At 32.3% G+C, this 27,991-nt stretch overlaps 1 protein-coding gene across 2 annotated transcripts; it reads left to right on the top strand.

Annotated features, from left to right (window-relative positions):
- On the top strand, positions 1-27,986 carry LOC127715395 (uncharacterized). 2 transcript variants are annotated; one of them, XM_052221434.1, is made up of 9 exons: positions 1-144; positions 2,661-2,843; positions 3,650-3,830; positions 8,269-8,571; positions 15,108-15,174; positions 20,070-20,134; positions 20,906-20,953; positions 23,774-23,819; positions 27,609-27,986. In XM_052221434.1, coding segments are annotated over exons 2-9 (750 nt in total). In that variant the 5' UTR covers positions 1-144; positions 2,661-2,804; the 3' UTR covers positions 27,610-27,986. The 2 variants fall into 2 exon arrangements, with proteins under 2 accessions (XP_052077394.1, XP_052077395.1); XM_052221435.1 differs by lacking the exon at positions 1-144 and having other exon boundaries at positions 2,294-2,843.
- The last annotated feature ends 5 nt before the right edge of the window (positions 27,987-27,991 follow it).

The following is a 27,991-nucleotide window of genomic DNA, read 5'->3' as shown; positions in this document are numbered from 1 at the left end:
ATTCTAGGTTCAAATCTTATGTTAGTTGAATTCGGATGTCAAACTGCCTACCTCAAGTGGTTTGGCTCATTCAATCTGGAATTTGTGTCAACGCAAACCGATATTGTTTAAAACTAGATTCTCAATCCGATTTTGTTGTGTCATGTGAGTAGGGTGTAATAATAATAGTAATATTATGTAAATAAACGGCAAGACGTTTGTAGGGTAGCTGGTCAACACAATGCATACAATTTTCAAAATCGCACAATCATAGCAAAAATTAAGATGCTATAAGGTTGAACTATTAAATTAAATAAAAAAGAATTAAAATTTAATTAACATACAGTCCTAGCTGTTAATAAATCTTTTCCAGAAATTTGAAATATACTATCAAAAAGTTAAATCACAAAAATACTGAACTCCGAGGAAAATCCAAAACGGAGAGTCCATAATCAAATGGCAAAATCAAAAGCACAAACACATCAAACGAATGGACAACAACTGTCATATTCCTGACTTGGTACAGACATTTTCTTACGTAGAAAATGGTGGATTGAACCTGGTTTTATGGCGCTAAACCTCTCACTTGTATGACAGTCGCATCAAATTCCATTATATTGACAACGATGCGCGGATAAAACAAACAGACATAACAGGTAAAAATATAAAATAGGGGTACAGCAGTCAACACCGTGTCACAATCTTAATCACAACAAAAACGAACAAATATTTAACAAAGAAGTACAAAAAAGCATATATTACATTTAACAACCTCGTTCATTGCTTACTTATTTTTGTATTTTATTTATGTATGCCAAATCAACCCATAAAGGATCGAGGGATTTTAAGCTCTGGGACCGAATCGTAATTTTAACATTAACTCTGGCGTAAAATAGCGTGTTTGATGTCAGAATGTAAACGTCACACATGTAGAGATATAAAATAATTTTGTCGTTCAAAGTATGCAAAAATTATAATAGAGCAATAACACAATGGTGGGATGTTTAAAGTACAGAAAAACGTCATATGTATCAAAGAAACATAAAAGACACACGGACAAAGCACACAAGTAAAAATGAAAAATAATACAAACAACACAATTACGGGATGCATAAGTATAGAGCCACGTCAAATGTATATCACCAAAAACAGACCAAACAGTAAAAGCAATATTAATAAAGACAAATAAAAGAACACTTTAACACGTTATTAAGATGATAAACAACGTCAGTACGCAGAATCTATACTTCAAGACCATCATGTATTATTTGTGAAGTTGATACGGAATATTTATCAACGAGTACAGGGACCATGTCAATACACACAAGCGTCAAGTATTTATCAATGGCAATTTTTTAATCAAATCAATCTCTTCTTCAAGTCTAACTTTTTATTTTATTGCTATACAAAATATAAGCAGAGACTTAAAAACCCATACCTGAACGGTATAAAATTAGTAACGTATACGTAGTTATTATGATTATTATAAGATATTAATTACGTTTTTTGTGAAAATTAATACAAGGATCCAAAATTCTTGTAAATTATAACCATGGAACTATTTTTTCCATTCCTTACAGTTTAAACATTAGATACTCATTTATTTGTGTTCATTTCTGATAATTGGTACTCATATGTTGCATATGGTTTTCATAAATGTATTCACTGTTAAAACCCGCGGGATGATAATAAAACATTACTAATTATATTCTATCAGGAATATATATATTGACTAGATATACTGTTCCCTGATTCTATTAATGATAAATTTAGTTTCAATTTAAACTTTAATAGTTCTAGTGAATATTCCCTTGTTTTGTAAGTATCTATTAATCAAAATAACTATTTTAGACGGAATATCGTTTTGTTTAATCATCTTTCTGTTTTCCGACCTAAGATAAATATTTTTAACAGTAATATTGTTTTGTTCATTTTCTTCTTGCTTTCCGAAAATTGCTCAGGCTATGATGGAATTACATATATAACAGTTAAACGTTCAGAAATAATCAGTAAATTCTGGGACATAATTTAATGTCAGTATATTATTCCCATATTAAATACTACACAAACAACGAGTATAGGGACCATCTCAAAACATAAATTATATAATTGCAATATCATTATACTTCATATTTAAGAGTTTCAAGTACTGTCAAAAGCAAATCGGTTGGGGTATATAAATGGCTTTCTAACTGCAATCTATTCTTTACTTTTTTACTTTCCGATCTACAAATGAACTTTAATGTTGATTGTCGAAAGAATGATACAATGTCACGTGGTAATATATCAATAGAGTGACCGTATTAAAAACATAGATAACTTCCTGTATAAATGATCGAAACATTTCGAGACGTTCCGAGAATCTTGTTTCCGAGGATATCGAATGGCCCATAGACGCTTCCAAAACTCACCAATAAATAAGCGTAAACCCCAAAAATAACCTCTCTGTGACGCCGCTGTAGCCACGAAGAATGTCGACACATAATACAAATGATAACCTTGCGGTAACCATGATATTGTTGTTGCTTTTTTAGTTGATGTAAACCAAAAGCTGTTCAAAGTTTAGACATATGTTAAAGTTCATAAAACTTAATAGAAAGATAGATATTCGAGATGAGCATTTCGCGGTAACCGTCATACTGCATTCATTATCTGTGTTTTGTAAACTACATCTCTTTCAGGTTGTTCCTTGGGTTTTCCTGTCAATCCCGCAAATTCGTTCCTTTAGTATTACAGAGTGTAGACGGACTTTGATTGATTTCTGTACTCAATCGATTTTATTGCAGCATCTTGATGACAATATGGATAAAAAATAAAGATAAACAATGAGTGGGAAGATAAGATATCAGTTTCTTTTTTTTATAGTACGTAGACAAATATATTTCATATTGATCCAACGTTTTCTCATTTCAAACCACCAGTTAATGAATTGGGAATTATTAAAATTAAATCCTGTTTATTGATATGTAATAATAAGAAAATAAAAATTAATCAAAATCATTGGAAATCTTCGATCATTTGATACGTTGATTGATTGTTGTTTGCATAACGGCCAGTGGAAAATATTTCATGCATATTTAGGACAGGAACAAAGTTAAAATTGATTCAATCGGTTGCTTTTGCACATTGGGTCGTTCAGAATGAAGAGCGAGAAATTGACACTGTAACAAGATTAGAGGGTATGTTCGATAAGGACAGAAATCAATTTTGATTTGACCAGTCCACTTTAGGCAGACAAGACCTGGCTGCAATTGTGTAAAAAAACAACTTCTCAAACAGTCGACGAGAAGCATGGATTTTACTATGGATTGGTGAAGTTTAGGTGACCACGGTGTCTCAAAATAAGTGCAGTAGTTTGAACCGGTTTCTTTATCAATTGTAGTTTTACAATGCAACATTGGATTCAACGTCATTATCATATTAAATGAAAATTTTATGTGAATTAGAATAATATTATCTATTTTATAAGCGAATTACTGATGAACTTAAAAAAGTAATGATATCCTACCATTCTGTCCTTAAACAAGAAAAGCAACATCTGATTTCTCTTGATATAGGGTTTTAAGTACACGAAGTACGACAAAAGATGTGAATTTGATTCATCCAAGAGAAAAAAGAAAGAAAGTGCATATAAATAAACTGATCAATTAATGAACATTAATATTTACAGATAAATACAACTCTTTATGGACTTGACAAAGCTTTTACTTTGCATTGCCCCTTTAATTCGCAGTGGAAATTAAAAGCAAGTGGAAAATGTAATATATCCGACACATATCAGTGTTTATACGATGTAAATAAATTGCAGAACATCGAAGCATGCAGGGACAGACCACAATTTGAAGCGCCTGGTATGTAATTCTCTTTCATTTACAGTTGTAGTGGGTTAAAAAAAATCACCAATATGTGATAGTGTGGTCTTTTTGTTGATCTGGGATTCATTTTGTCAAATTCATGTTAATGCATGTTCACTCAATACTTTCATTGAGCTTTTTGTTTTGGTTTTTGTTAGAAAATTGAGCTGCAAAAACCGGGACCAATTTCCGACACGTGGGAAGTTGAATGCCATAGAAGTAGACGGAAAGTGTCTGCATTAAAAAAATGTTCCAAACATTGACATATGAATACAAAATATAAGACAACTGTCTACCAACACCAATATCATTTGTCCTAGTAAAGTCCTTTTGAGAATATAAGAATACTTAATATGATGCACCATGATTTATGTTCTCTCCGATGTTAAAACTATGAAACCTTTGAACTGTATATGTATAACAGATATGCTTCTGATATTCAAGAAAGTAACACACTAGTTCTATATTCTAGCACATACATGATCTTTTAAATAAAATAACTGCTACTTTCAACGACTCTAAACTTTCTTGGATTATTGACATTATGTAGTTCTTTAAAAAGAAAAAGAGATAGAAAAAAGCTTCCATCATATCAAATTTCTGTAGTGTTTATATTTTACCTTAATCCGACAATAGGATAATTCAAATACCGTACGTAGTATATTGATTTGATTGTTTGCTTAGTTCATACATATTTTAACTTTGTTGAATTATGAATAATTATTGTAAGATAAGGAAATGTAGTATGATTGCCAATACGACAACTATCCATAAAGGCAACAGTAGTATACCGGTGTTCAAATGTCAGAGAAAACAAATCCGGGTTACAAACTAAAACCGAGAGAAACACATCTACTATAAGAGGAAAACAAAGGAACATCAGAGACCAAAGGACGTAGATGTTAGCAACTATAGGTCACCGTACGGACTACCACAATGAGTAAAATGCGCTAGTCATATCATCGCTTTTTTTAAGCATTGCAGTTGTTCTCCATATCTAAACAAAACATAAGATACCAAAGAGTGGGAGTGTTAGAGATTGGGCTACACAAAACTATATAAAAGCAAGGAGATGAAGTCAGACTCATCGGAAGATCAAATTGATTATGTAACTTCAGTAACTTTTGCCAAGTTTGACATTTGTTATACATGTATACTGGTTACTTTGCGAAATCGAAGTCACAAAGGAAGAAAAGAGGACTGCATTACGTCTACATTAAACGCCACACATCAACGACATAAGTAACAGACCGCTCTTGTAAACCACGATGCCATCCATAAAACTTTCTTTCAGATGACTAAAACTTTACAAATTGTTCTAAAACTTTACAAATTGTTCTAAAACATCCAACAACCCTATCCCGGTAAGCAGCAATCCCTTAGAAAAGATAAACTTGGAGACACATTGAACATACGGCTCTCTGTCGAAATTTGTGGTTTAAATTGAAAATTTACAATTTATAATGATAATCTCTGTCAATACCTAGATGTAAATAAAAACCCGAGTCAGACCTCAATGCACAAAATAGCGGCAATGGCCGCTTGTTTTGCTTTAGCCTGATTCTTTTTGAAGTTAGTATTATTAACAATAAATCGGCAAAAAGAAGAGAGCAGTAAGTGCGTGCGTTTCGAACATATATATAAAAAAGCCACCAACAGAACAAAAACAAATATGTCAATAAAAAGCAGAAGGGCCCGATGTTACCCAAAACAAGATTTGGCATTTATTTAGACAACCTGTCCTATTTAACACGGATGACCCATTTGTTTCAATCTGTCATCAAATTCAGAATAAGTAATACTTGTCTAAACGTTGGAAAATATCATGTCGCTATATATTCTATTGCATAACGATATGGACTGTAACAGAACTTTGGAATTTTTAAGCATTAATGTCGAAATGTGCATCTGGTTCGATAAAACTAGCACCATTCATGTTATTACAAAGTCTTTTATTTGGTTGCTATGTAAAATTCTATATTCTACGATACGGTTTTCAAATATAGTTTTATTTGGTTTTACTTTTGTTTTACTGTCGTATTTATAAAAGTTGTCAGTAAGGCATTATTTGAAAAAAAATAAGATTAAAGTTAACGAAGTACCTTCTTTTGAATTGATATTTCATAGGCAAAATGATAAGCATTAGTAATGGCACTCAATTTTGGTTCACATTTTCTGAAAGCTGATGCTCAGTTTAGTTTCTCAATCTCAAATACTGTTAAAAGTTTTATTTATTGTGTTGGTCTTGGTTTAACTTGGCTTTAGTTTGGTTTTTTTTTATCAGCTCTTTAATGTTTAGAATAGGTTATGGACTTTTTTTTTTCAAATATTTTGGCCTACAGTCTCACTGAAAAGATATAATTATTGAAATGAGCATCTGGTGCATTGAAATTGGTACTGTCAGGGTTATCTTAAATAAACTAGGAAGTTAAGTGGCTGTATTACACCAAGTGCCTCATATTATTCAAATGGATGTGTGTTGTTCTCATGTGGTAAACAAAAGTCAGTAGCCATATCCTTATCTAAATATGTATATTAAAATATAAGTCTATTTTAAAAAAATAATTTAAGACGGTTTTGGCCGGTCTGTTAAATCATTTAAGTTTCTGCATTCTAATATTTAGAATATTTTTGTTTTTCGAGTTTTGGTAGTGAAAAGTACCAGATCATGTCACTTATCGTGTGCACGGGAATCAGTATTATAATTTTAAAAAATCAGATAATTTTAAATTGTAATGCTAAAGAATACTATTTTTTAATCAGAGAATGTGGTTGGTTTTTTTTTTTGTCTTTAAAAATTAAATATCATTCCAAACTGTACTTTCACCGAGATACCTTGTTAATTTAAATCTTCACAAGTGGGTTTTAGAAAGATGTAGAAATACCTTGTTCGTTTTATTTTTACATGTGGGTTTAAGATAGCTATGGAGCAATGTTATTCGTTATAAATATGTCTTTTAGTTTAGTTTAAACATATTTTATTTGCAAAAAAAACTCACAAAACGATCGTCTTCTTCTAAGATATAATATTAGACAATAAAATTTCATAGCATGCAAATATCAAATTTATTTTTACACAATATATAATCAAACATCTGTAATTTAAATGACATATTAAGAACCAGCATAGAAAAGGGGAAAGATAGGAAGAAGGAAAAAAATATATATGCATGTTTGTGTGTGTGTGTGTGTGTGTGTGTGTGTGTGTGTGTGGATCACTACATTCAGCTTATACACATGATTAAACAAGGAACCTCTTGGTCTTTTTTTTATAATCAAAAACATTTCTAAATATTTTTTCATTGCTCTTTTGTCAGATTTATATACTACCAGATGTTAAAATCTCTAGATCCAACACAAGGTCATCAGATGATATCGGATATGTTCCTTGTGTCGTAACTAAAGTACCCTTCCCTTTTCGCGAGTGTGACCTGCCGAATTGGACTATTTACCGGATTTGTAATAACATAAGCAACACGACGGGTGCCTTATGTGGAGCAGGATCTGCTTGCCCTTCCGGAGCACCTGAGATCACCCCCAGTTTTTGGTGGGGTTCGTGTTGCTTAGTCTTTAGTTTTCTGTGTTGTGTCATCTGTACTATTATTTGTCTGTTTGTCTTTTTATTTTTGGCCATGGCGTTGTCATTTTGTTTTCGATCTAGGAGTTTGACTGTCCCTCTGGTATCTTTCGTCCCTCTCTTCTGGTAACCAACTAAGACTATTCCTAAGAATGTGACGTTAATTCGTATATAAAGGACATTTAAAGAAGAAAGGATTAGAATCTTTGCGGGGATTCCCACAGCGACAGGATGGCTCGCATACAATATTTATTTGAAAGCGATCATAATTAAGGAATGTAGCTGAACATCTAAATTGCGTTAAAATAATATTAAGGTTTCTTGGACCAAATGCAAAGTAACTAGGCACCGTTTTATTACCTACTGTAGAACTCTTTTTTTATTTATTTTAAAATTTTGATAAAGTTTCTGTTGTGTCCAATCTATTCCTTTGCCTAATAGTTGATTGGATAAACGAGTCACTCTTATCGAAAGTCTACAAAAAGGTATATGTAGTTGTACTTTGTATCGATGGCGGAATCAATTCACAAAGATAATTAGGGGCCTTTCCGTTATACGCGTTATAAAGCATTTGTAGTTTTCTTCTTCGGCGACGGTCTTGAAGAGATTCCCATCCAATTTCTTTATAAATATTATTTTTATTTGTAAAATTTAGTAAGCCAATTCTTGCAGCTTCAAGTTGCAATTTTTCTAGTTTGTTAGTATTACAAAATATATAAAAATATGTATACGTTACCCAAACAAATACTTCTTACGCAATTGTGAAATGTAATAAATAGGAAAACAAACCAAGGCAGCGTGTCATCATCGCAGCACGGAAATGTTTCGAAGAATTAATATACGTGTGCATTTTTGTAGGGTATAAAATACAAATAGTTGGAAATTTAGAAGGCGTACAATGTGCGATTGATCGTTATCAACCCTTTATTTTCTGGACAAATGGTAGTAGCAGTTGCAAATTTGAAAAATCAATTTGCGCTGATGAAGGACAAATACCGTTTTCATTAAGTACAACTAAAGCAGACAGTACTTGTAGATGTGACTACACACTAGGATATGATTTTGTATTTAGACCAAGAAATGCATGCTTCTGTATTCCCTCTGAAGAAGAATGTTCTTGTTTCATCAGGCAATGTCCTAGTGGATTTGTACTTTCTCCAGGTATAGCATATATACATATTAAGTAATGTTTAGTGTGGATTATAATCTAACCGTCATCGATGTGTTTTTGTTAAATGTTGTGAACGTTTGTAATTAAAAATGCACATCATACGCATTTTTTGTATCAATAAATAAACTCTTCTATTGATAATTGCAATGAATGTTTACTCTTTTGTGTAAGCATGTTTTCAACGGATTCTAGTATGTGGAGGAAAAATAATTAACCCTAATAAGGATATTTGTTTTGTTTTTAAAGGTAACAATAGTCATATAAAGAGCATAAGATTTAGACATTGTCCATCCAAATTTCAATAAATTCAATATGCTTATAATAGTTTAGATTACAGTTTCACATTTTGTTATGCCCTATTATTATTTTTAGTTTGTTCCAATATATTTAGAGAAGATTATCAAATATAGAAATTTTCTGATAAAGAGGTAGGCTCTTTGGTCAAAATCTGATAAAATATTCCAATGTCCTAAATAATACACCTGAAAAATTTAGCACCCAGTTTACAAATGTCAATAAATAAACATTTCAATCAACCCTAAATATTGTAGCTTTAGGTAGTGTTGGCACAATATCGGCAAATTTACATGTTTATGTGAAATTGTGCATGAAAGGACATGCTTACCGAACATAAATAATTTGTATCTATTTAAAAAAAACAAAACTTACATCTTTTGGTCTGTTGTGGATCGTTGTTTCATTGGCAATCGTACCACATCTCCTTATTTATATTGCATTCGTACAAAACAAATATTTTCTGAACTAACAAAATAACCAACATACAAGAAAGTGGGTTGTGTATTGTTACAAATATCGCATTATTTTATTATTAAAAAATCACATATATGTATCAATGTAAACGTTTTATTCAATCCCAAACACATAAGAATCAAATGTAAACAGCTACTACTAGAAAGAGGGTGAAGGGATGGTCAAATGAACACAAAAAGAATTGAATAGTGACAACACTTCTTTTTTTAACTTTGTAACACACACCGCATTAATCCAACGGACATATACAAATTTCTTATATACCTCATTGCGATACCACCTGCTCAAAAATATTATCCGGGAAAATACTACAATGTATGTAGGGGAAATGAAATAACGGAATGTAAAGAAATGGATTTATGTTCTACCCCTTTTCATTCGTACGAAAAACAAATATTTTCTGAACTATCCAAGTAAACAACAAACAAGAACGTGGGTTATGGTTTCGTTACTAAGATCGCATTGCAAAGATTTTTTTTTTCTAAAAGAATTACAAACCCAAATTGAAAATATCAAAGTTTCTGTTCAATGCTATCCTGGATATACCCGTCCTTTACTCTGTGTGTTGGTTACTACCCATACACTTAACAGAAACCTTGTTTTATATCAAAAATTTACCCGATTTCTCAATTAGAACCGTTGACGCAATGTGTGTCCTTAAGCAGAAAACAGGACAAAGCTCGTTCCGTGTTTTTTCAATAATAACTGAATTGCCTCTCCTGTATCAATTGGTTTTAATTTTAAGAATTTTAATCTCCAAAAAATTGAACTCAAATTCCAGATCAGACATCAGAATATTAGCTAGTTCACTATATCTTACAAACAAAACGGAAAATAACCCTGAATTAAGACACATGACAAAAGTGCACAAAAAAATAAATTCTGTTTTTTCTAAATTTTATAATGCTTGACTAATTTCTTTAGTAATTGGCTCCTTTTCGTTCAAAAGATTTGCTTAACATTATTTTCCGTCCTCCAGCATAAGTGTAAGAAAATCTTCTAAACAAGATTAATAGGGAAATCTCATGCTGCCAGTTTATATATGGAATACAAATAAGCTTCCAAACCGGAAACAGACTTTTTTGCTATATGAGTCCTCCCAAAAAAAGCAAATATAGACACGGATGACGGCAAAAAAGACAAATTGTTCTGAACATACCATTTTCGGAATTTTTTCAAAATACAAGTTATTTGTTGGTTGCAGACGATCTAGTGTAACATATAACAATGAGACATTACGCGTGTAGAGATCTAGATCTGAGACTTAAATTTGTCCAGTTCTTTGGATGACCAAGTGTGAAGCATCTGTAAAAAAAATATCAAACTAATGAATGAAACGGGTATATGAACGAGAAAAATAACCATACATGATTATAAATAAATATGTCCATGTATTTGTAAAAACATATAAAAGAACATTCAAGCAATTTAACAAAATTGCTCAAAACAAACGCTCTAATTATCATTAAGAAAGTGGAGTCCTACATAAACTTAATTTATACAGAATGCGGAATCTCTTAATTAGGAGTACAATACTTCTCTTCAAATAAACATTCCATATTCCAATTGTACAAAAATAGTATAGAGTCAGCACAGTTCTCTGCAAATAAACATTTCCATATTCCGTATCAGTGTACATACCTCTCTTATTATATATTAAAACTGAAATAGAGGCGCACAAGAAGTTCAAATTACAAGAGAAATACTAAAATAAGATAAGCATCAACACGTAACACATAGACGCTTGTTTGGAAAGTCTGAGTAAAATGCTAGATTATCTGAACCAAAAAGTTAATGGGATATTTCTATATGATTCTAATTAATCTACAATGCAAGGTTTAAATTGTTCACTCAAATCAACGATAGCCGACTAAAAGATGCCGATAACCATTTTGGCACACCTAGTACACGTTTAGATCTACAAAAAAAAAACAAATGTCTAACCGTTTTCAACTGTATATGACTATTCAGCTGTACTCGAATGCCCAATTGTGGGCGAAAGCGTAAACCCCACTAGTACCTGGCGTCTAGAATAAAGAATAACGTTTTTCCCAACTTTATAGTTGTTACTAATAGCAAATGTATCACGTGTAAAAGGGCCAAAATCAAAATATCTGAAAATACGCTAATGTAAACCCAAATCGTCAAAGTCGATTTCTTACTAATGAAATCACTGGTAGAATTTGTCTGGGCAACCAAGCAACTAATCAATCAATATTACATAGAAGACAAGTATGAAATACAGAGAACGCCAATCACTGAAGCGATGACTTCATATTGCCAACTTTAACAATTCTAATGACATTCTGATTAATATCTAAATATAGTTTTACAAATTTGTTCTTAAGGTTTGAACACCAGTGGCTTCAGTAATTAATCTACATCTTTTAGCTCTCTAAAGTATGAGACCTTTATCAATCTCATTCCACATACAGTGGAATTCTAGGTAGCCTCATCTAGTAAAATACCAGCTTACATACGTGTAAATAATACGCTCTGGTAGTCCGCATCAAGGGGAACTATCAATATTTTGACACCAAAAGTGAAGCGTATTATAAGCTTAAGGTTATGCACTAAAGTGCGGAGATTTTCAAATTGATGAACAGGTATATCAATGGCTCCCTCCAAAAGGTTCCAAGTAAAATCCAAACAATCCAAAACTTGAACCGGGTGCCATTGACTTTTTTCTTCATTCCCAAGAAAACCTGCGTGTTTAAGATAATTTTGCAAATGTACACTTGCCTACTCACAACTCTAGAAATCATCACATATCCACAGACCTCCAAAAGGAGACTAAAGAAACTAAGGGTCTCATTTCTTTGTAAATATATAAATAGCGCTGCTAGAACTGAAAATACGAAAAGTCGTATCTTAATACTAAATTTTTCAGAAAAACCTGAATATATGAAAATTAGATTGGATATTTATATGATATTATTCGCTGGTAAAATCAAATCTCAGGTCTCATCCTCTTCGTGCCTGTCAGCACATAAGGTCTCAATCAGTCCCCGCCACATTTGCCTTCTTCTCAATCTCCTTCCAGGTCTTCCAGGTCTTCCCAAGGTCTTTCATCTCAGTTTCTACTTTTCTACGCCAGGCAAAGCAATCTTGGTGATATCCTCATTTCCTTTCCTAAATACATGACCAATCCAAGATCAAATGTAAGCATGACCAATCCTAGAGCAAATGTAAGCATGACCAATCCTAGAGCAAATGTAAGCATATAATTGCCATTTTTGGCATACATAAATTCTTCTAAACCTTCTTCTTGCCTTAGATCTAGAATAAGTCTGATTTTTTTCTGTTGAACAGACACCGATAAAGGATTTACACAGTAGGCAGGTTCGAAAACCTAGCTGACAAGATCTTTTATCAGAATATCTTTAATGGCTGCGTAAGATATAAATAAGAAGATGTGGTATGAGTGCCAATGAGACAACTCTCCATCCAAGTCACAATGTATAAAAAGTAAAACATTATAGGTCAAAGAACGGCCTTCAACACGAAGCCATGGCTCACACCGAACAGCAAACTTTGAAAGGCCCCAAAATGACTAGTGTAATACAATTCAAACAAGAAAACCAATCGTCTAATCTATATAAAAAACGAGAAACGAGAAACGCTTATGAACAACACAAACAAACGACAACCACTAAACAACAGGCTCCTGACTTAAGACAGTTGCATACAAATGCAGCGGGTTAGCCTTTTTCTCTGAATCAATCTAGTCGAAAACTTCTTAAACACTTAAGCCTGACAAAAGTTCTAAATGCGGTCCAGATAACGGAGTCTCTCTGGATTTTAAAAGAAAAGCGGATTTTATCCCTTCTCTTTTGAAATCAGTTTTTGTCTGCAGAAACTATAGAGGCACGTTGTTTGTCTACAACAATGTCTATTTTGGTATTGAAAAACAATACTGCACTGAATTGGTTAGTGTTTTTGAGATTCTGCACATTTGTATGGTTTGAACAGTTATTTTTTCCTCCAGAGTTGGATATTTCATGAAAAGGTGTTAGAAAAGGTAAAATTAAAAAAAAAAATTTCCACTTCCCGAATATCTACGAGCTTAAAAAACTACATTTCAAACATAAATTCAACTGCCACAAATCGAAATTGACCTCTAAATTTAGCATTTTTCATAAACGTGTTTAATAATGCAACTAGATTATGCAACAAATGTAGATAAGGATATCCACAATTATTCCCGACCAATGCCAGAAAATGACATTACTTGAAAAATCCACAGCCTAAACTTTCTTGTAACATGAATTAACCGAAATGTGGTATACAAAATGTAGGACAAACAGGACGTGAATTTTTCATATAACCACAAGAACATCCATATCTATATTTATTGTGCAAGCTGGGTCATATACCAATTAGTAAATTACTCAATATTGTTATTCAACACAAGATTTGAGTGTACACGCATCATTACAGCTTGTTGTCACCATACACAGCTGTTCCCTCGTATTACAAACATGAAGACCATAAAAGGCATATTCTAAATTTGCCTAGTATTTTGAATGACTATACCGTTCAAAACTTTAAACATCTGTATTTTGATAATTTAGAGCCCCTATAATTTCATACACGTATAAAAAGCCAGAAGAAGTTTCATTTGTGATTATACGTCAGTTACAACAGACGTCAGTATAGAATACAATGATTTTTCATGAATCATCGAATTTTGAATATGATCCATATGGTCATTTAATAACAGGGCACCTCAAAATCGACCAAGAGGTTATAACCTTTCCGAAAAAGGACTAAAATATCGTCCTTTGTCGAACACTACTTGCTCCTTCGTCCTATTATAAAAACTGATGTAAACGGGAGAAATCTGACAAAAAATCACTTGATTCCTATTTGAATGAATGTTTGAATATTGGGGAGATATCACATTTCGAAAATAATTTAAAAATACATAAAAGGGTTAGTAATGCGCTCAATTTCAAGATAAAAACAAAATGCAAGTACTAGCAAAGCGGTTTGTGTTCGTACCAGCCTACAAAGCAGCCAACAATGTGGTGGTGGTGGTATGACGTAAATACTAAACGAAAGTTCTTAAGAGTGAAATATAAATGTTTCCTCATTCAAGGCCGTGCGCTCTACAGAGAGTCAAATAATAAATAATCATGTCACTAACACATTTCAGCTTTAGACCTCCTCTGAACATTTGAAGGTTCCTACTATGTATTGGCTGCCCAAACTACAGAAAAATTCTTCAAATTACGTTTCATGTCATTTTATAGTTAGTGTTCTACGACTAATCTGTCTGTCCCATGTGTCCTGTTAACTAGTTCCCTTTCTTCTATTAAATTACGTACTATTCAAGAAAGTCTGCGTCTGTCGTCGCGTAGTCGAGCATTAGATTTCAATGGAGGTAATTTATGTATACAAGGGAAATTATTAAATCAGGGATTTCGTTACCACAAATTAATTAGAAATTTTATCAAATTCTTTCATAGATTCAAATATTTAGTTATAAAGTTTGGCTGCACCTGCAGAATTCATTTTCAAACGGGATATCACATCTTAATTTTTACGGTCATGTTGTTTATAGAGACCGTAAATTTAGCTACAAAATCCAATTTATCTCATTGATTCTATGATTAAATTTATTCTTTAAAGGTTATAATTTTAACACAGTAGTAAAATCTATAGATGTTGATTTTATTTGATCTAAGATTTATTTTTTTGGTTTTTATACGTAAACTTATTATATTGTAATTAAAAGGATTTTCTTCTTCAGATTATAAATGTGCATCAGTGGAGGAGTTGCTTGCAAACTCACAGTGTCCAATACCAGCTATAAGTGTGTAAGATAACATATTTATAAATGAATTATCTTTATTGTCATTCCTTAAAACTAGAAAGGAAGATTGTAAAAAATCTACTTAAACATTAGACAAATGCTGATGGGAAGTCCTTTTGGGATGTGCAGCATGCATATTCACCGGCTTCTGCTCATGATCTATTACCTATGTTATGAGAATACCTCTCTATCTGCATTGAACACGTTAAAAACACTGTTTGCTGCCTGTTGCAAGGTAATTGAAAGATCATGGTTATTCGAACGCCATATTTCCAATATGAGTTAAAATGCTATTTTATTGTTGCTTCCTTCTCGTAATGAATATTCATTAAATTTAGCAATTAATTAATTTAGCAATAATAATCAATCAATCAAATTCATACTAAGAGGGAAAATAATAGAAACCAACATTGTAAGAATGGCCAGTGTCAATAAAATTCAGTACACGAAAGTGAAGGTGGAATACCATATTGTCGAGTAAAACATTGCTCGAACGCACCGGAAACGCTTGACTAGCAACAAATCGCTTCGTTTGTGGGATGTAACATACCTCAATTTATCAAAGACTGAATAGACCTATGTGTTGAAGATTGGAAGCAATTAATATTTGCGTCAAGAAGAAGTCATTTCCAATATCAGCTAGATCTCGTAAAGATCACTTTCCGTATTGGAACTTTGATCCGTATTTTTGTGTGCATCTTTAGTTTTTACACTTATTACTGTTGATGATTCAGTTTGTTATAGTTATCTATTTCTATTATGAATTTGTAAAGTTGAAAAATATTGCTTTGTCAAGTCGTGTATCGTTTTTTTTTTTTTTTTTTTTTTAACTAGTATATATCCCATTTTTTAAAGATATTCGAGAAATTTCGTTTTTTCAATTTGATAAAGTAACTGCTTACATGGAAGCTATTGGAATAAGAGATCTTAAGAGAGAGTAATTCTTGCGAGGTTTGCAGACTTGATTGACCGTTTTGGAATAAGTACTCACTGATATGTTTCATTTGTCGTATCCACCAGTATGTCCTTCTTTCCTTATTCGTGACGTCATCGAATGTTACTAATCACCAGTTTATTGACTGAAATCACAACACGACGGTTTTCATCAACAAAACAGGAAACATGAACCCTTTTCTAGCACGTGCCTTCACTTTAGGTTTTTAGTTTTTCTGTGAAATGTTTGTTGGATTTTTCTTTCTTGTCACGACTATGTTTGCTGATCCTTTGTGACTTTTTAACTTTTTATGCAAATTGCAAAAAAATCGCAGATCTGCCTATACATTCATTTGCCAACAAAGAAAACTCATCTGTGACATTACTTAATCGAATGAAAATCAAACATTGAATGTTTTATGTGCAGCTTGAGAAAACACAACTGAACGACATATTAACGGTTGTTTTTATATATATATATATATATATATATATATAAGAGCGACTCATTGTATGATAGCGTCAGTTTTTTTTAAATATATAATTTGCCAGGAATTCTATGCAAACTAATTTATATTCACAAAAAAGTAATAATTGAAGAATATGCATGATAGATTAATCAACCCTTTTTATTTACATCGTCAATTTACAGTTGTTTTATTACTGAAATAACTTTACGTATTGTTTACAATTCGAACACAGTCCTGATTAAGACTGAAAATTTAGCACGGTGTGTAAGCCTTCAGTTGTCCTAACGACACGCGAAAAAGATTTGGTCAGATCTTATGCAGCCAAAGTAATAATGAAATTACTTGTTCCTATACGTGTAGATGTACATACAAAACTATTGCCAATAACTGTACTAAATAAAGTATTTATTAACATATGTTACCAATTAAAATATGTACGAGCATAATTACTTGTACCAAGTACCTAAAATAAGTATCATTACCAAATAGACTGACAAAGGACATCTCTTCCATCAAATGTTAACGACTGTCACATCTGCAGCAGGATCTGCTTACCGTTCCGAGACACGTGAGATCACCATTGTTTTGGTTTGATTCGTGTTGCTCAGTCTTTAGCTTTTATATAGTTTATTGTAGACTGCTGTTTGTTATTTCGACATTTTATATTTCTGTCATAATGTTGTCGGTCTCTCTTCTTCTACAATTGTTTTGTTGGCGTATTTGCTAGATTAATTTGTATGTTTGTTTGAATTTTTAATTCAGTTGTGTTGTATGTCTGTGATGTATGACTGCTGGATCACAATTATAGCCACATTAACCTCGGTCTGTTTGGGTTGCTTAACCATTTTTTTCAATATAACGGGACAGTAAACAACTTTCATACAATTGGAAAGTAGCTAGGTATTAAACCAGGTTTAACCCACCATTTCCTTCGGAAAATGCCTGTACTAAGTCAGGAATATGACAGTTTTTTTCACTTGATTAATAACGTTTGATTTTGTCAGTTTTTATGGACTTCCCTTTTTTGAATTTGCCTTGGAGTTCAGTAATTTTGTTATACTTTTTGTTTTTAGTTGTGAGTGCTGATTCGGTCTTTGTTATCATGTTTACCGAACATGCACAATCTAAATGGACATATATCATTTATATCAGGCAAAATGATTAAGCCCTTGATTCTTGGACGACAGTATCCTCTTCACTAACAGTTTGTTAGCAGCGGTACCGATTCAATCCTTAAAGGCATACAATACAGAAAACATCCCTAGTTGATTTTCCTTACGATATTGACACAAAGTCAATTTTGATAAGCACTATCGAAATATGCAGAGAAAAATTATCCCATTATGACTTGCCTTCCGAGATATTTGAGATTGAATTTTGCATGTTTCATGTCAAAACACAAATTTACATTTTTCAATACTTTTCCGAAAAATTGACCCCATTTTTAATCGGAAAGGGGTATTATCACCGGTTTTTTTTTTAAAGTGTTCCTTTATTTACTTGCCTTTCGGGCAGTCTTTACAATAAAAGTTTAATGAGTTAGAATTTTAAAGAATCATATTATATCGAAAATAAAAAGCCGAAGACATTTTTCTTTCTAATAAAAATGCATATAGGATAAAATCTATCGTTGATTCTTTCTTGCAATTGTTTATAACATTATAGAAGTAGTACACATTCGATTGCAAAAGGGAAAAAAATTTGGGTCCATGCGTTCATTTTTTGCTAGCTAGAAAAAGAAAAAATATTTTGTTTAAATAATAGAGATCATATCTATCCTTGTGGCGCTAAATTACGTTGCAGTGTATTCTTAATGCAACATTGTCGTGTAGCTTTTCCCACCGTACATCAAAACTCAATACGAACTACTGTCATATACGAATTTATTGATAATAGAAAACCAAGCAGTCTTCATTTTCATCGAATTGTATGCCCGCGGAGTAGATATTGCAGTGTACTTCATGTACATTTTCCATTAAAAATACTTTAAAATTCACGTAACCGACTTGATGACGTTAAAGATATGGAGATGTAGTATGATTGCATTGAGACAACTATCCACCAAAGTTGAAAAAAAGTGGATGTAAGCAATTATAGGTAACCGTACGGCCTTCAACAATGAGAAAAACCCATACCGTATAGTCGGCTATAAAAGGCACCGACATGAAATATATGAAACAATTCAATTGAGAAAACTAACCGCATAATTTAAAACAAATATTTTACGAAAAACAAATATGACAGACATGATCCAACGACAACCACAGAACTACACGCTCCTGACTTTGTACAGACACATAAAGAATGCAGTAGGGTTAAACATGTTTGTGGGCGCTCAACCCTTTCCTTAACCTGGGACAGTGGTGTTACAGCACAACGTAAGAACAAACTATAAAAATCAGTTGAAAAGGGCTTAACTCATCAGATCGATACAAAGAAGAAAAACATATAAAAAACACAGACTGTACGTGACAGGTTATTTATACATCCCAAAAGACACAAAGACCAGATCTAAGAGTACTTGTAGTTACTGACAGCTAGTTTTAAGCCAATAACAACTAATAAAAAAAATGATGTATTAGTATCTTAAATATTAATCAGTACACATCCAACATCCAACGGATTTAGTGTAAAGACGTCATTAACAGTCAGAGAAAAATATGACCTTGTGCAATGCCAAAATATAGGTATCGACAGATTGTAGTACCGTGAAAGTGCATATGTGCATAACAATAATATTTAGTAAGGTTTTAATTTACTGATATTGGTATCAGTATTTATACCAATAAAACAATATTCAAAGATCTAATTACAGTGTTGAATTGGTAACATTTTAGAATAAGTTTATTTAAAAGATTCCTCATTTTACCCGGATCTTATCTAAATTTCCGGGCTCGGTAAACAACATCAGCGTAAAATTTAGGATATGCTATTCCGTTTGAAATAAGTTTTCTACAGGTATGGCCAAACTTGAAAACCAAATCTTTGCTTCTATGGAAGAATTTAGTAAATGTTTTAAGTAATTTGTGGTAACGAAATCCCTGACTTAATTAATTACCAGTAAAACATAGCTTACAGTCATTGAAATCCAAAATGTCACTAAAGACACGAGCATAGCGAACGAGTTAGGATACATAAACACCATAAGACGGTGCCAAAGGAACAACACCGTCTAAAAATGGAAAATTAACATCAGTAAAAGTAAAATCATCCCTTTTGTCGTACATTTTTATGTAAAACTGAAATACATAAATCTAGGAAAGGACAGTTATTGCTGTTAATATTTGATTTATTTAAAGTAAGTTCCTTTGTATGCTTATCATTCGCAACGTTGCGAAAACAACGCGTTTAATTTTGATGAACTATAATTTGCCTAAGCTTTTGTATCGTATAATTGGTGAGCGTGACATTTTCGTTTTGATAAATGTTTTTTATATTTATTTGTTTTGCATTTGATGATTTCATATCACTTTTAAAATTTTCTAATTATTATCAGAGAAGATACTGAAACACAGATCCTGTCCAAAAATGTGCCAAGTGATTCTCATGATTATAATGATCGTAGGTATTACTTTCAGTATACAATTCCTTAACACAATGCTGTCTCTTTATACAAGCGTTATTTTTCGAAAAAAGACTTTGCTTGACAGTATATATATTGTTTGTTGTTCCATGTCTTTGTCTGTACGTTTATTTTTAGGGGTCTAGTCTGATGGTTTGTTGTTCTGTCTAATATATTTGATGACTCTTGCTGTCATATTTAGGCTTTATTATTCGATAAAAAATACATTTTTCATCGTTAACCATTTACCTTTTAGGTTAAATATTAGCAGCATTATTCTACATGTGCATAAAGCCCTAAAAATGTATCGTTAATTTACACAGAGCCTTTTACCTATCGGTCAGATTTAGGTGTTATTCATGTTGCAAGGTGTATACGTATTATTTCTAAAGACTGAGGACCAGATAAAAAACCTTTGTATTCAAAATGATTCTATTGAATATTCATGTTATAAACGTATGTTATTTTACTTTTTAACTTATTGGATAACGCTGAGCACGTTAAATAAATGGTAACAGAATTTGAAATTTTGAATCATATACAAGCAATATTTAAGAAAATACAAATACCCTTTATGAATATATATAAAACTTGTTTGTGGACTATGAAGGCAAGTCATGTTCTAGAGTGACATACATTATTTATAAAATTAATCATATTAGGGAAATGTCAATAGTTACTGGGAATTTTTTGAGTTTATAATTTTTTCAAAATTTTTCTTTGAAAATCATTTTACTCAACAACAAAAAATGCATTGTTATTTTTTACAGTTCCTGTCCTAAAGATTGTCGTCTCGGTGCTGATTTTGCTGGTTATAGGTAACTGTTTTTAATCCTATTTGCTGACATATCTTAGATTTAATAAGTAATGTTTTTATTTGATTTGTAAGGTCATAAAAAATTAAAGCCAGAAGATGTCAGAATATATAGTCCGATAATGGCCATTAATTTCGTTAGGTCTGCCAAAACGGAAATGAGGTTTAGCCAGCTATAAAACCAGGTTTATTCCACCATTTTCTACATAAGTAAATTCCTGTACCAAGTCAGGAATATGACAGTTATTTTCCATTCGTTTGATTTGTTTGAGCTTTTGATTTTGCTATTTGATCAGGGACTTTCCGTTTTGAATTTTCCTTGGAGTCCGGTATTTTTATTATTTTACTTTTTTCTGTACTTCCGCTCATAAAAACGAAAATTACCGTAATTGAGTGTATTTATGGATTAAAAACCTCATCAAAAATACCAGGTGTATAAGTTGTTACGCCTGATGTATGTTTCGTCTACACTAGACTTTGCACCACCCTCTATGCGATTTCACTCTGTCAACATGTCACAATCGGGAATAGGACACCATCGGTAAAACAACATAATTTGAAGATTTGTTTTCAAAATTTTTGATAAATTTAGACGACAGTACTAGTATTTTACTGATATTTAAATCTCATAAATCGATTAAGAAGACCAATCAAGATAACAAACAAAAACTGAGGTATAATCCGTCAAATTAATTCGTGATGGTGACTGTAAAACTCATTTAGTGTCGATTTCAGTCTTTTATTTTCATATCTCTGTTGGAGCATTTTTTATGTAAGGAGCACTAATGGAGTCCATATAGTGTGAACATGTTAGAGCGAAAAGTATAAATTAAAATATGTTAACTTCATACGATGGGGCTGATTGTATGCTTATGCAGAGAAATGGAAAGTTTACAATTTGATAGCTGAAATCATCAAGTTTGTCATTGATTCTAGTTTGAAGTCGTCCATCTGTGTCAATATCGAGGAAAATATCAAGATATTAAACAAACCTTCTAGTTTTGGTAGTATCCTCAATCTCAAATTCACTTGGTTATATGAGATGCAAGATTCAAACAATCACTGAAATGTTGGTTATTGAGTGAGAAAACATCATCAATATATCTAAAGGTGGCATAAAGAACTTTGCAAAATGATTTTTTATTCTTTTTCTTAAAGGAATTTTTTTTTATAATTTCTACTTTAAATGAGCTCAAAACGAAGTCGGTTAGTAGGAATGCACAATAAGTACCCATTGGAATACCAACTTTCTTTTGTTTCTACGATTCCATTTGTGTTTAGAAAAAGCCCTGTTCAACGAGACGATGTATGTGATATTTCGAATGAGCGTGGGTAATATTATAGTGTTACTAACTTGCTAATTCTGTTTTGGCCTATGTATTGATTCAAGGTCTGTTGTATTAGCCCTCGGCCCGTCCCGAGGGCCGTAGGGCCAAGGGCCAATACAGCTGACCCAGAATCAATACAGGGCCAACACAGAATCAGCAAGTTGGTAACACTTTTATCAAATAATCAAAACAGTCCATGTGGCTGGTATGACAGGAAGTAGCTACAGCTGGTCTGTATGGCCAGTTCGTATGACAGGAAATAGATACAGTTGGTCCGTATGAAAAAAACTTGTTAACCGAGCCAAACAGCCGTATTCAACGTATATAAGTTGATCTTTTAAATTCCATATTAGTCATACTGATTATAGCATATTATTTAATAGTAATGTACATCGTAGCAGAATCAAAAGTTTTGAAATTACTACTACATTGTAAATTGTAAAGATTTTGATCCTAGATTTAGCAGTACGTAGATCTGTAGATTTTTTTAGAATATACATCTGACACCGCTGGTTAAGTATACCTTGTTACAATATTTGTGAGAGCTATACAACCTGTTTGCAAAATGATTTTTTGTTCTTTTTCTTAAAGGAATATTTTTTTATAATTTCTACTTTAAATGAGCTCAAAATGAAGTCGGTTAGTAGGAATGCACAATAAGTACCCATTGGAATACCAACTTTCTTTTGTTTCTACGATTCCATTTGTGTTTAGAAAAAGCCCTGTTCAACGAGACGATGTATGTGATATTTCGAATGAGCGTGGGTAATATTATAGTGTTACTAACTTGCTAATTCTGTTTTGGCCTATGTATTGATTCAAGGTCTGTTGTATTAGCCCTCGGCCCGTCCCGAGGGCCGTAGGACCAAGGGCCAATACAGCTGACCCAGAATCAATACAGGGCCAACACAGAATCAGCAAGTTGGTAACACTTTTATCAAATAATCAAAACAGTCCATGTGGCTGGTATGACAGGAAGTAGCTACAGCTGGTCTGTATGGCCAGTTCGTATGACAGGAAATAGATACAGTTGGTCCGTATGAAAAAAACTTGTTAACCGAGCCAAACAGCCGTATTCAACGTATATAAGTTGATCTTTTAAATTCCATATTAGTCATACTGATTATAGCATATTATTTAATAGTAATGTACATCGTAGCAGAATCAAAAGTTTTGAAATTACTACTACATTGTAAATTGTAAAGATTTTGATCCTAGATTTAGCAGTACGTAGATCTGTAGATTTTTTTAGAATATACATCTGACACCGCTGGTTAAGTATACCTTGTTACAATATTTGTGAGAGCTATACAACCTGTTTGTTTTCTTTTTAACTTACAGCACCTGAAAAATAAAGAAGAAAAATAGCTAAATGGTTATCTCAAGTCAAATCAATAAAAACATTTGTTTTGATAGAACTATAGACAATTAAGAAAAAAATACTTCATGCAAGAGCATGATTTTAATTTTCTAAAAAAAATGTTTTTGTTTTTCAGGTATTTGTTTCGTGCAAATCATTGGTGTTCTTATCTTATTCTTATGGTAAGAAACACTATATTATGTCTAAACTTACAGAAACGTACGTTGCCAGAACAAAACATTTGATTCCAGTATCATTTTCCGTAATGGAACAAAAAGATGGTAAAAGTATATCATTGAACTCTTTTATCACACTAAGGAAATATATCATATGTGGCTTTGAACAACTGTCGTATTGACCTAAGATGAATTTGGGTATTTTTGTCAGGTCCCTTTTGGTCATATAGCACTTTGCGTGTTTAGGTCTGATACATTTTTTGCTTTCAAATGTTTTTATTGGACAAATATGACATCTTTTGCTATTCGCGTGACTTGGACTTTATCGCAGGGTAAAAATAAAATGCTGAAATATAAAAAAAAATCAACAGACAAACCAAAAAAGAGGAATCAATACGTTATAAGATAATATGTGAATGTGTCGGTCGTCTTTGTCATCTCAATCTGTGTTCAAATCAATAAACCAATCTCCGATAGAACTCAACAGAAAATAGAAACAAATCTACACGAACCATTATTATAAACCTACGCATAACAAATAATGTAGGGGAAATGTCTTTGAAAGTTGTCTTGTTTGCTTAAGTACAACACTTAATTTCGAATCTACTCTTGGTATTTTGCTCCTGTGTTTTAAAAAACCTGGTAAAGAAACAAACTCACTTACTGAATGTGGAAGTGACAAAAATTCTTGTTAACAAAAATTACGAACTCCAAGGTATATTCAAAAAGAGGGAAGTCCATGAAACCTGATACAAACAAACGCTCGACTTATCAACCAACGAAACGACCGGAAAACAGTTGTCATATTCCTGACTTGGCACATGTATTTTCCGAAAATGGTGGAATAAACCAAGTTTTATAGGTACCAACAAATTGATGTTGTCCTTATAATTCAACAATAAGTGCATATTATTTCCTTTAAAGAAAAGATTGATCAAGTTTAAGTCTGTTTACCTGAATGCAGTACCATTAAGCGTTTTCTTGTAAATGCAAGAGCCAAACAAACCAAACATGAAGTATTTCAGTTCTGCGAAAATATAAAAAAGCAAAGTCAAACTTAAGAACAGTAACCTGTGTCAAATCGAAAATAGTTAGAAAGCCTTTTTTTTAAAAGGAACATTTTAGTTTCAAACTGCATCTCTCGAAACATTTAAACAATATATTTCTGTAATTTTTCTATTTATTTTAAACTTTTAAGAAAACATTTGTGTATTTAATTGAAATTAGAAGAAGATCAATTTTACTGTTGCAATTTTGAATATGTATTGGATTTACCCTCATCAGGAACGCTCAAAGCCGAATATTTGAGAGCTAAGGATGTACAAGAACCTAAACAGTTGAAGAGATATATGACAAAAAAGTACCTAAACAATAGCAAAATCCGTCTAAGGTCAACTTTGCCTGAGGGAGTTGAAACCTTAGTTTCTTGTTTAATTTCAAAATTTATAAACGGACAATTCTAGAAAAGTTTTGTTATAAATCATGTCAGTACCGTAGTACTGACCACTGATCTGATGATACCCTCGGGAACTGATAGTCCACCAGCAGAGGTATCGACTCAGTGCTGCTAAATATGAAAACAACACGTTATAAATGTCATGCGTCCGAAGCCCTTTTCTGGATTTACCTTCATCAGGAACGATCAAAGCCGAATATTTAAAAGACAAGGATATATGAGGACCGAAAACGTTGAAGAGCTATAAACCAAAAAGGACCTAAAAAAATAGCCAAATCCATCTAAGGCCAACTTTGCCTGACAGAGTTGAAACCTCAGTTTTTTATAATTTCAAATTTTATACACGGGTAATTTTAGAAAGTTTGTTATAAATCATGTCAGTACCGAAGTACTAGCTAAGTTTTACTATAAAACAAGTGTACGTGAACTTTCTTGTAGTATATGTAGCTAATAACAGCTGTGCAATGAGCGCATGATACGCCCGTCACGTTTTTAAAGTTATAAAAATAAATAACTTATTAACGTCATATCAGAAATTTATGAAAATCAAAAGGACGATAACTGTGTCCTTGGACCTAATAGGATAGAAAGACTTGACCAATTTTAATAAAACTTTGCATGACCTAAGCTTAGGAAATTATAAGATAGTTGGCCAAGTTTCATGGCCATAGGATATATATTATAGAAACTAGGGCCATTTTAATATTGAAATTTGGATGTTTGTTTTTGACGTTTAAATCAAATATTTTCAAATGTCAAGATTTTGGCCTAAAATTTAAATATTGCAAAAATTTGCTTTTTAAATAAACATGAATATAATATAATAAGTATTAAAAGCAACGGAACACTCATTTGATTTGTTCGTTCCGTCTGCGTTCAGATCTTTAATGCAATCAATTAAGTCATATTCCAGTTTTAGACAACATGTGTTTTTTAAAACGAAAGTTAGAATATTTAGTTATTCCGATAATAAAGAGTCAAGCGCACACGTGAATCTGCTGGTGTTTTACACATCAAACGGTGCACCGTCTGTTGACAGAAATATCAATGTACAAACTAATGTCTGTTGACGGATTCCATTTCGGTCATTGTCGGAATGTTCCCAATTATTGCCTTTATTGCCTTAATACGTTTCAAAGTTTTAGAAGTGATAAAAAACGGGATCTAACAACTGAATAATCCAGCTCTTTACCGTTATTCGTTATTAAGGTACATACATTATCGAGGTTCGAGTACAGAACCAGTAATTCGTTGTTGTCAATAGTTTTATTTTCACGAAAAATTTCAGAAAAGGGCTGTGTGACTCCTGACGGAAAATGCCATTCCTACCCTCATACTTTTGTGTAAAAATATTAGACGAAAAACAAATATGATATATATGGGTCAAGCACTTTAAATGAACGGGTTTGAAATGCTTAAAGAGTCAAGCGCACACGTGATTCTGTCAACTGACGGTGCATCGTTTGATGTGTAAAACACCAGCAGATTCACGTGTGCGCTTGACTCTAAATTATCGCTATAACATAGCAAGGTCATCACCTGACATGACCAGTCAATCCTTGGCCTGGCACATATCTGCATTGGATATATTTAGAATTTTTCAATATATGTTTATAATGAAAATCCCTAGTTTAAGCAAAGTTGACTAAAATCTTGGTGGCCAGTTTTTTTAAAGTTGACTATCTGCTTTTGACAGAAAACTTTCAAGTGAAACCAAATCAATTACTGTTATAATTGCTTGGCGAAATTGCATTGCATCAAGTTGACCATGCTGAGACGAATGTATGGAATTTAGTTATAGAAAATTTAATTTGAATCAACAGTATTTGCAGATTTTTATGTTAAGTATAGTGAGTTTTGGTTAAGTTATGAGTATTATTATTTTTGGAAGAAAAAAATACGTCGAAAGCAATAATGGGACAAAGCAGGCTGGGTTGGTGGGGGCTGCTTTTATTGTAATTCAAGTTACCTTTTATGCATCTTCTTCCACCTCAGAGCAATCAGCTCTTTGATTATGAAATTTTTATCAAATTCAAAGGTTAGTTTGGCAAGCCAAAGTCATGGATGAGTTCAATAAATGTTGCTGATTAGCTTTTTTTTGCAGGAGTTAAGCTGATCTTGAAAATTGCATTTGTTACTAATTTCAAGTATAATGACTTGTTGATTTTGCATTTTTTTCATAAGAATGTTTATTATATATTTGCCTTTCATGAACTTTAACTCCTTTAAAGTACATGTACATTCAGTTCTGGTGAAATACGACATCTTAATATAAACATCACCAATGTTTAAAATTGCTATTAGTCATTTTACTTAATCACCCTTTTTTATGTTTACAGAAGAAATTGTCACAGGGAAATGTCTTTGGCAAATTAAAAAGGAAAAGTAAATGTGCCATGAAGCAGTTCCAGTCATGTGTAGCAACAGGACTGTACTGTGATGAATAGAACTTAAAAGATACATTGAATCAAAATATAGAATTAACCAAACTTGTTACAGATGATACTCTCATGATTCTTTTGAAGGACATTAATAATGAGAAGTAAAGGAAAAGACCATATTAAAATGACAGCATATCGAATATCTAAATATATATTTAGTCAGTTAACACAATAATTGACCTACATACTTTACAGCATTTCATTTTAACAATGTGTGAATTTTGTCTATCCAAGCTGAGTTTAACAAAATGCTTTAAAATTAAAACATTAATATTATAGGC

The sequence above is a fragment of the Mytilus californianus genome, unplaced genomic scaffold, assembly GCF_021869535.1.
Source record: "Mytilus californianus isolate M0D057914Y unplaced genomic scaffold, xbMytCali1.0.p SCAF_9, whole genome shotgun sequence".
Lineage (NCBI taxonomy): Eukaryota > Metazoa > Mollusca > Bivalvia > Mytilida > Mytilidae > Mytilus > Mytilus californianus.
This window is presented reverse-complemented; position numbering and strand designations above follow the sequence as displayed.